This window comes from Micropterus dolomieu, linkage group LG21, assembly GCF_021292245.1.
Source record: "Micropterus dolomieu isolate WLL.071019.BEF.003 ecotype Adirondacks linkage group LG21, ASM2129224v1, whole genome shotgun sequence".
Classification (NCBI taxonomy): Eukaryota; Metazoa; Chordata; class Actinopteri; order Centrarchiformes; family Centrarchidae; genus Micropterus; species Micropterus dolomieu.
Genome location: NC_060170.1, coordinates 15,227,423 through 15,238,566, shown reverse-complemented (window position 1 = coordinate 15,238,566; position 11,144 = coordinate 15,227,423). Strand labels below are relative to the sequence as shown.

General features: G+C 40.2%; 1 protein-coding gene across 1 annotated transcript in view; it reads right to left on the bottom strand.

Moving 5' to 3' along the window:
- Positions 1 to 1,787: 1,787 nt before the first annotated feature.
- cspg4ba (chondroitin sulfate proteoglycan 4ba) overlaps positions 1,788 to 11,144 on the bottom strand; it is a 31,310-nt gene continuing 21,953 nt past the window's right edge. Inside the window, exons 8-10 of the mRNA XM_046035777.1 lie at positions 7,186 to 7,358; positions 6,510 to 6,693; positions 1,788 to 5,935 (exon numbers count right to left, since the gene is read on the bottom strand). Coding sequence (XP_045891733.1) covers positions 3,879 to 5,935; positions 6,510 to 6,693; positions 7,186 to 7,358 — 2,414 coding nt within the window. The 3' untranslated portion in view covers positions 1,788 to 3,878. The remainder of the gene's footprint in view (positions 5,936 to 6,509; positions 6,694 to 7,185; positions 7,359 to 11,144) is intronic.

The following is an 11,144-nucleotide window of genomic DNA, read 5'->3' as shown; positions in this document are numbered from 1 at the left end:
GTGATCATTAAATGCTGGATTTGTATCTAATCTACTTCACGTTTGCCTCTGTATCCACCATTTTCTGCAGCCTATTGTGTTCCACCAGACAAAAGACTGTAAATCTGACATGACATGCAAAACAAACCATGCATCTCTGCAAATTATTTCAGGCAATAAATAGAGTGTGAGCTGGCACGTTGTACTCTATGGATAATCTTTGTTCAGTCTTTCAGATGATAAGCATTCCTAAACACAAACAGGCAATCTCACCATGCATAACAGATGTGCATGGTCTCCTTGAGGATGTGAGTGCATATGTGTGGACGTGCGCATGATTCGACTTGTCATGATCAAAGTACTCAAGCAACATTGTTTTTGCCACAAATAGACAAATGTTGGTTTGACAGCCAGTTTGGATTCAGATTGGGGAAGTACAGGAAAGCACAAAGACAAGTCTTTTTTCTCAGTTTTGTTTTGTTGTGTGTTTATGCGTGAAGGAGACAGTGGGTGATCTAAATCTTCTAAATCCTGCCTCACTTTGAGAAAATCCCTCTCCATTGTGTCCATTGGAAAGCTCCAACACTCATATTTTTCAGACCTCCTTCGCATACTGTCATTTCAACTTGTGTCATATAATCATCACAGTTTTTGAATCTCAAATGTTCAAAGAAATTGTGTCTGTAGCAAGACCACAGCCTGATAATCATTCTAAATTGTTATTTTTGTTTTAACTTGCCAGCAAAGATCTGATTAGCTTGGATGTTTCAATAATCATTCAGCTTCATCAGATCTATTGAATGACTGAAATTAATGTGGCGGTCTAATACTAGGCTACCAAGACACCACACCTGCACTTGCATTCTCATGGTTAGAGGTACATTTTCTATTTTGCTGTTTTTGCTGTTTCAGTTCATCTTTTCCTGTGCTGTGTCAGACTACTGACTCTAGTACACAGTTTGATTATGTTCCTCCTGAATTGTGTAAGAATTTCCTTTTAAGAAATGACAATATGGTTAACAACAGAATCCCAATGAAGTTCCTATTGGTGAACTCTGTGGCTTGACATCATTGTGCAATGTTTGAATGTCACATGTGATTCCATTGCTCACCACTCCTATTAGCTCATTCACTGTCAACAAGACCATTCAGCACACCAGCGCCGAATCCTGAGCTGGGTGCATTTTTGGTGGAACAGTTCACATTCTTTATGAACTCACTGTAATCTTTAATTACCACCTGTGAACATGTGACAGACATCCTTAATGTCCCCATCATTTTACGTGTTTGGGGTCAGAAAAACAAGTAATTGCACTCTTCTCATGATACCATCAGTCATGTGAACTGACTCACAGCAGTGAAGCTTCAGCTACAGAAAAAGATCCTTGTGCTTTTCCAAATTACATTACATGTTTACTTTCTGTATATCCACTGAGCTTTTTAGAGAACACTAGTTTTGGCAATGACATATATTGAGATTTAAAAAACAAAACACCTAGATGCAGATGTGACAAAATCCTGCCGACTGTATTGTTGTTGTATTGTGGATGTGAGGAAACCACAATTAAAGTAATTGCAGGAAACTGGGAGAAATGATGATCATGATTAATCTTTTACTAACTTTTTTTCTTGCAATGGCTAAAGTACCATTAAGAGGAGGGCAACAGGCTGCAAGTGCAGTTTAAATTATAGTGATAGAGAAAACTGCCAAAACCAATTCTAAGTGAAAGAAATAAGGGATAATTTGGAAACTAATAAATCTTATTAGAGGAGAATGGGCAGATACTGAGTCAAAAAGACACACGGTATGCTTATGCTAGTGTATGATAACACAAACTAATTCTTTGCAAGAGGTTTATTAAAAATATGGTATAAATAAATATGACACTTCAGGTTACATCATTCAGATGAGAGTGGAATACACTGGAATAAGACATTTCTCTTTAGTACTTAATGATTTCATAACACACAAGGTTACAGTGGTTTTCTTTGACAGCAATTTCTCATCTCCCATAGCTTGGCAGAGCATGTCAGAACAGTACCTTTAATTTACAGTAGATACATCATTACAGTGTCACAGCAGATAATGTCAAGAGACTGAGGACACAAGTAAAACATGCTTATCAGTGTTAAATAATTAATATAAATACCAGCACTCATTTCAGTCAAATAATATCTCAGTTTCTTGTAATGAGTCTACAAAAGACCTGTCAGTGTTTTTAAACTCACTGGGCCAAATATTTCTGCAAGAGAGTTACAAGTTGTCCTGTTGTCAGATATTTAATGCCTCACCCCAGAAGGTCATCCCCAGTCCCAGACTAATGAATTTCAGGGCTAGCTGCTCAATCTCCTAAAAAGAAGGTAGACCCCTGTCTATTCAACTGTACGGGGACGTTATTACAGAATATACTTACTATTGAATTTTAATCACTGAGGTGAGGGTGGGTAAAAAGCAAAAAAGATTAGTGTAATCTTTAAGATCAGTGCCTTGATTTTTTGTGCATGCATTTTGAAAATATATAAATAATGTGCATATTAAAATAAAAAACATATGAAAAACAGTGCTAACATTTTAATCAGTGTGATTTCATTAGGGCTATAAAAGCAAAACGTTTTAATAGTGGTACAAAACCAGCCATTTCAATGTCCTATTTCAATATACAGCCATACTGCGAAACAAAAACGTAAATTTTATAATATTCAGTCCTGTAATGTTACACAAAGACCTCGATTACTGACAACACATGCAACCTTCATTAAGGTAACATGAAGTAAATGACTGTTAACAAAATACCTGAGTTACAAAAAGTTAATATACTATAATATATAATACATACAACAACTATATAAAATCTGCACAATCAATTGAAATGCTTAGACGAGACATCTTTGTGCCAGTGTCATTCTTAGTAATTCACAGTTTCAAGCCGTTAGCATCATCTTCCAATCTGATGACCATAACCCATAATGGAAGAGACTGCAACGTGCATGAGGACCAGATAACAATGCAAGTGATTAAACATACATTAGGCACCAAACATAGGTTATAATTTACCACACTGATTATTACACTGTAAATGCTCAAGTGAACAAAATCTGTCCCACCAGCTCAATATACAGCAGTGTTTGGTGTTGGTTTGTAAACCTGTGTTTCAATGGATTGTGTGACTCAAACAAAACCAAAGCTGTCGTGACGCTAATTAATATATTACCGAAGGACTTTGGTCATAGTGGTAATCTTCTTTTTCCGTCCTTAAAGCTGCATGAATCAATTTCTGACCACTAGGGGGCAGAAAAGCTCGAAAATAAGCTTACAGACACACAGCCTTGACATACAGTCTTAGGGCCTCAGTGCCTTAGTGCTAAGTTGTTATTCCTTAAGTTAAGTTGCCTAATTACAGCACACATTCCATCCCATTGAAGTTGTGATTCTAGCCATATGGTGACCTCTTAGCCTCCACCAACCAAAAATCTTTAACTGGCTAAATGTTTCTCTAAATTCTCTCTAAATGTTCTTGCTTAGCAAGTTGCTCATTTTGTCTGGCTGCCATTAAGTGATTGCTGTCTGCTACTGCTGGAAACAGAGCCATGTAGTAATGTGCAGTAAAAACCAGAAGAACGAGCTGAGGCTAAAAAATCACCATAAAGCTGAAAAGTCTGTGAAAATTATGTGAAGAAATTCTGTGAAGATTATCACTAAGAGTGAAACCTTACACATGTAATTTCATTCAGTATTTATACAAACATATTGATTAATGCAACTTTAAGCTCGTACCCTGCCACAAGTAATAATTCACTGCAGCCTTATTTAAGCACACTACCGCATTTTAATCTGTTATCAAAAGCTGTAACGGTATCCTCTCTTAACACATTTAGCTACAAGTTGGTTTTGTGGAAGTTCACACCCAGTACTGATTCTTCTGCAGAGTGGGAGTCGCGGTTTGAATAATTTGTGAAGATGATGGACAACCATTATTCCAGGAACTTACGAGCATGCTTGAATCAGTGGTGTTATAAGCTGAGCTCTGATTTGGTGTCAATAACCGATCAACAACAGGGCTACCTGGGCAGGTGTGGTTTAATGGAGTGACAGTCACTGTGGGAACTGTTGTGCTCCTCTGGGTTTGACCCTGGTAGGACTGACTGCTTGGAAGCCCAGTGGAAGGTGGCTCCTTTGGTGCAGCAGTGCTCTGCTTCCCTTGCCTGTGATGTCGAAGAAAGACAACGAGGACAACAAAGATGATTACAAGCAGCAGCAGGGCCAGCAGTGGTAAGATAACCAGGAGCGGACTGGAGGTTTTTTGAGGGTAGGACTCCACACGGACTGGTGTGTTTCTAAAGGGAAAACCCTCTGTTTCAGGTGTTGGTTTGCCAAGAGTTGTACTGAAAATGCTAGTTCTGTTGGAGTTTCCCCATCGGTTGCGTCCCTTGAACTTTTGCTGGTTTTTGCTTGGTTGCTGGGTTGAAAGGAAAGCTGTAGACAGGACTTGTGAAGCAGTTCCATTTCTGGAAGTCGGGCTTGGTGTCTGAGGAACAGGTGATGTGGTTGGGACAGGACTCTTTGTGGTTGGAAAAAGTGCTGGATCATATGGCACAACTGTAAAATGGAAGTCCCCTTTAGCAGGTTGGATGTTATCAGCTTTCAATACAAACACCACTGAGTCATTTAGCTCCTGAACTCCAGTCATGTTGGTATTCAGCTCCAAGGCTACCTTCTCCTGCATCACCTCCTGAAAGGTGAAGGACTCAACTGGTGCAGCTTTCCTGGACATTTTAGGTTTTGTCCAAACCACCTTCCCATACTTAGGATGGGAGATAATTTCAAATACAGGGTCACTACCACTGATATTAGCCAGTTTAGATGCATTAAGGATTCTTGTATTTAGTTTGACAGCAATCCCATTGGGAATCCTCAAACCTTTGCCAACCTGGATCAAAGGTCTGACAGTTATGTTAAGCACTTGGCCAGTCAGATTTGCCTCTGAAGTGAAAGCAGTGTACTCAAAGCTGTCTTCGGCAGAGGAAAGGGAGATCATATGGTAGGACAACCTTCCAGAGTGTAGGTCCTCCTGTTCAAACTGTGTAACCTCTTGGTTGTCATACAGAAGTTTGCCAAAGTTTGGAGGCCTTGTAATCTGGTAGCGAATGGTGATGTTTTTCCCATTGGTCTCAGCAGCAAGGTTGTTCTGTGTCAGTGATACTGAAGTCTTGCCTTGCTCCAGTGTCAATCCAGTGTCGTTAACCAGAGAAATGGTGATTTCTGTCACTTCTAGGTTAAAGAGTTTATATATTGGTTTATGATAGCCATCTGTGACACTAAAGTAGAACACCCCCGAGCCAGAGCTTCCATCATGGATGAAATAGACGCTTCCATTATCGATTTGGGCTTGGGTGAAGGCCACTATCGACTCATTCAAACTTCCTTCAAGAGCTAGGTAACCATTGTTTGGCTTACTAATCACAGAGTACTTAATATCATCAGGACGATTGTCTAAGTCTTCAACTTTGAGATTCTCAGGCCTGAGGGCTACTGTATCTCCTTGTACCACCCTCAGACTTGGAGCTTTGGTTTTTAGCAAAGGTGGCTGATCATTTACAGGGGTGATGGTAATATTAAAACGCTCCTCAACAACATCATTGTCTTCTTGAGGGCGTTGCGCTGTTTTTCCTTTAGGATTGAGCCATGCACTGAATACAAAAGAATCATGAGTTGTCTCCGAGTTGTCATGCTTGTAGATGATACCGTATTTGTTAACAATGAACTGGGAGAAGTTAGGTTTCTCCTTGGTGAGGTTTCTCTCACCCACCACTATGACACCATGCTGAGGCAGAGATGTCACCTGGAACCAGACCTCATGGGAGCTCCGCTGAGGCGTTGGCAGCTTGGACATCAGGTTAGTGGCATCCAGCTTGGATTCATCAATGATGACACTGTCACCTTCTGTTACCTCGGCACCTAGCACCAAGCAAACACTACATTAATCACCAAGGACAACATTGTTAAACATTTTAAGAAAGAAAAACATGAACAAGAGCATAGTCAGTGGATGGCAATGTAATGCTGTGTTCACACCAAGAACAAAGCAAATTTTCAATTTGTGTAATGTGGTAAAGTTACGACATTTGTGATCCCCAGAGGATAAAGCCTACTGAGTTTGGTGATCTCATGACTTTACCTCTAGTGCCACTATGAGGTTGACATTTGTAGATTTGAGTGAAATGTCACACTATTGGATGGATTGCCATGAAATTTGGTGTGCACCTTCATGTTCCCCTCAGGATGAACTGTAATAACTCTCTCTTAATCTGTCATGTATCACTGTATCACCCAGCTGTACTTTGGGTTTAGTGCCAATTAGCAAATGTTAGCATGCTAACTCGCTAAACTAAGATGGTTAACATAGTAAAAAGTTTACCTGCTGTACATCAGCAGGCTAGCATTATTATTGTGAGCAGGTTAACATGCTGAATTTAGCATTAATCCTATAACACCACTGTACAGCCTTTTCGCTATAGACTTTTGTTCATACCTGTGTTTGCAAGCAGGACTGTGTTGTGTTCAGATCCAGTATTCTCATAAGAAATATCTATTTTGAAGATCTGGCTGTCCAGAGAAGTAGGCGGTGATGCCACAGAGAAGGTCATGGAGTCCATGGCTTTCCAGCTCACTGACTCAGTGGGGGTCTGAATGTAGACAACCTCTTTCCTGTCCACCTAAGGTACAAACACACCGCAGACCACAATCCAAAATTAATTCAGCACAATATGCAGATCCCTAAAGTGAACTGATGCTTGAATCAACTGTATAAATAGTTCGGTGGCCTTTATAATTCTTCATCATTCTGAAAGACATTACTACAGTATGTGTAAGATTTCATCATTAATTAAAATCTACTTTGCTCAGCAGTAAATAAAGTACACAGAGCATCACATCTTTCACTGTGTCAGATCATAAACCATCAGAAATAATTGATTACATAAAAGCATTACATATTCCATTCAGCTAAAGAAGTGCAACATCAACTTCCTGAATGAGGATGCAGAATATCTATTATTCATACCATGGATATCTGGCAACTTTCCACATGAACAGAGGAACCCTAATGTTTAATCTTGAACTGGTTCACATCACTTGCATTTTATTTTTAAATATTCTTATGGATAATCAGAGAAAGGTATTGATATGACCTCCAGTTCTTCACTCACCATGTCTTGTGTGAAGGTGGATATGTCCACAGTTGAATTGTCAGCCTGCCTCATCACCAGACGCCCCAGTTTAGGATGCCGAATCACACTGAACGTAATGATGCGATTTGAGGTGTTGCTGATATCATTGGTCACTGCATGTAAATCCTCATTTGTGATTTTTGTGGAGGAGCCTGGAGGAAAGACGTGAAATGGAATTAAAAAAAATAAAGAACTGGCTTGAATAATTGATCACGGAACTTGATCTGGAAAAGAAAAATAGTTTTTCTTGTCTGGTATTCAGTTTAGCGGTGACCACGCTGGTAAAACGCTTGTGTGGCTGCATCAAATGTTGCAAGTTTTCCCCTCTGGAAGGGTTTCACATCTTTTTGACTGCAAATTATGCAAAACAAGCTCTGAAATAAACCGACGAGAGTCCTTTGATGTGTCAAATTAAAGCGGCACTGCAGACATCACAGACTTTTTACAGCACTGTTCAACTGCAGTGCAGGGTGTTACATAAAATCCAAACAAGAAATTAAAAGTGGATCTGCTCCTTGCAGGCACAGAAATCTTCCACTTGGGGAAAATGTAAAGTGAAACATCTCTTGTGCGTGATGACGAGGGCTGACTACTGAGAGCTTCTTTTCTTCTTAAGATTAATTATATAGATTTCCATAGCTCTGCTGCCACTGTGAAGAGGGTCCTAAAAAAAGAGTGCTGATAAATGATGGAAGGCAACGATAGAGGGAAAGAAGGGTTGAAGCACAGTGAAATTCATTCATCACTTGTGGTGAGCACTCCCACCATCCTTGTCTGTCCCTCATGGGAAATTTCCCTCTTCAAGGAAGAGGGAGCAATGGGCTTTCTTGTCTTTTTACAGTAAAAAAAACATCTTGCTCTAATCTAATCTGTACAGGAAGGGTTTTGCTGTATTGTCAGGTATTGGTGCAGCATTTTGTGATGGTAGTAAATGTAGAAATGCTCACACTATTAATATCCTTTTCCCAAACTCCTGTGAGTTGTTTAGTTATGCCTGCAAGATGAGAACCGCACTTTGGGAAATTTTAAATTTGATGCAAGAAAAAACATGTGTGAAACATGCTAAGCACTGCACAAACAACACACCACATGATTCACTAATAATAATGATGAAAAGGGATTAGAAGAATACAGAAACATGGAACTGAGAGAATCCATATTATAATATTATTAAGACGCCACTGTACTCCATCAGAAGTGCATTGGCTCCTCAACCATCACTCCAACCAAGGTGGTGAGAAACTTGTTGTCATGACTGATGACCAGCTGTCCTTCTCTGACCATGCTGCTGCTGTCTCTCAGTTGTACCACTTTTCTCTATGCAACGTAAGAAAAATCTGGCCCTACTTTAATCAGTACGCCACCCAGCTTCTGGTACAGACCATGGTTATCTCTCACCTCGACTATTGCAATTCCCTCCTAGTGGGCCTTCCAGCTTGTGCAGTGAAACCCCTACAAATGGTTCTGGTCCACTACAAAAGGACTCATGGCACTCTATTAATCAGGGACCTCCACTGGCTACACGTGGCCTCCAGAATCAAATTCAAGTCACTAATGCTTGCATACAGAGTGACTACTGGGTCCATCTACCTAAACTCCATAATACAAGCTTACGTTCCTTCTCGGCCACTGCGCTCCTCCAACGAACGCCGCCTGGCTCTGTCACCCCTACACACAAAGCAATCCCAGTCCCGGATGTTCTCATCTGTGACACCACGATGGTGGAACAAGCTACCACATGCCATCAGAGCAGAGGCGTCCCTCTCTAACTTCAAGAAGCTTCCAAAAAGTCAGCTCTTTCGAGAAAACTTCCTCTTATAACATCTCTAATTCCTAACATGCACTTCCTCTACTCTTCTTCTTCTTCTTCTTCTTCTTCTTCTTCTATCTCCTTACATTTCTCTTGTACCGATTGCACTATTCGTTTACTCTTACTTACTTATTCTTACTCTTAAGCCACAGATCCCTGATCTCAACATCATTGAGTCTGTCTGGATTGTATGAAGAGAGAGAAGCAACTGAGGATGCCTAAATCCATCCACGGTCCAAATCCATAACTGTGGGTAGTTCTCCAAGATGTTTGAGCCAACCTACCTGCCGAGTCCCTTCAAGAATTAAGTGCAAATGGTGGTCACACAAAATATGGAATTATTTGGATTTTTCTTCAGTTCACTCACTTTGCATTTTGTTAATTGATAAATATAATCTATTAACATGTCAAATTTTTGAAAGAATTCATACTTTACAGCATTTTTTCCACACCGGCCTGAAACTGTTGCACAGTACTGTGTTTTCTTTTCCTTTCTTCTGAAGCCAACCCACGCCCTTGGTTATCCACATATTTAAACACTACTGTGTCTCCCCCCTCTCCATATGTCCATATGACAGTTTTTTACTCCACCTTCAAGTGTGGCCATTAGAAATAACTATGAACACTTATGTCTTCTGATGTGGTCGGAAAAAAGTCCTTATGTTCCCACTGTGGACATGTAACAGTAACAATACATTGCATTAAATAATTACTTTTGTGTATTCAAGAAATTTCCTCATACCAAGAATCACTTCTGCAAGTCTTGTGTGGTGTTTGCAGGCAATACTAATAAGTTTTCAGGTAATCGCTGGTTTCTTAATAAGGCATATGAAACCATTTAGTGAGTCTTTGCCCAGTTTTACAGAAAGCACCCAGACATTTGAGTGCTTTGCAAGGAAAAGAAAAACTTTAATCTCACCCCACAGTGCAAAAGTGTTTCATGTCACCCCTCACCCCATCAAAACCCTTCACTGTCAGTTAAATTTCCCATACCACCCACCCCTACCCCCTCCCTCTGCCCCGCCTGGCACAAAGCACAAACAGGGCTGCCTCAGACAGACAGTGGCACAGCTTTTCAAGTACCCACTCACCCTGTGGCTGGGAAGCTCGGCAGAGCGTGCCAGTTGGCAGTTTGCTGCCCTCACTATCCTTTCCCTCTAACTTACCAGACCACTGGAAATCTCGGAAAATCTTTGAATGTGTTTGCAGACACATGCGACAAGTCAGCCTATTTTTAGCTCCTGAGTATTAAAAGTTGCATACCGTGTATCAAACCATTAAGCAATGGCAGCAGGTGATTCACCAGTCTGGTATTTGCGTAATGACTTGGCTGTTGGAAAGGTCCTGAATTATTTAACCAAAGGAATTCTGGGAGGACAAAGTGTCACACACACACACACACACACACACACACACACACACACAATCTTAACTGAGCCCTTAAAAAAGAAACCAGAAAAGAGGAAACCAATACTTTGCTTATGGATAATAATAGTACAACTAAAAAGAGTCAGCGTGCATAGATGACTAGAACACAGAAAAAAATGTTTCAGTTCATTTTTTGGGAGCAGCTATAGTTTCATCATGACACAAAAGCCTATAAAAGAGAAATTATATTTTCTTGTAATCGGAAAAAACACAGCTAAAAAAGATGAAGATAAGCACAGGTAGCAGGTGTGGTCTGAAGTTTGGTTTGTACCAAAACTCTAGATGGACTCCAGTCGGCAAGATGAGAGGAGAGGACACTCTGTGTCTATGTGTCTGTATATATGTATATAAATAACTGTATATATTTTATTTTATTTTATATGTTACCATGTTTTAATATACACTTAGTGTAGCTTGAAGGGACTACAAATTTTGTTTCGTTATGCAACCTTGTGCTGTATAATGACAAATAAATAGCCTTGTACCTTGTACAGTCCCTGCCATATCCACGATTTATTGCAGTAACAATACAATATCTAGTGAAACTCTTCTCTGCATTTAACCCATCCTAAGCATTAGTAGCAGTTGGCAGCCACTGTACAGCGCCTGGGGACCAACTCCAAGTCTAAGCCAGTGCACTGACAGGAGAATTAACCTAACATGTATTTGATGGTGGGGACACCGGAGCACGGGGGGGGGG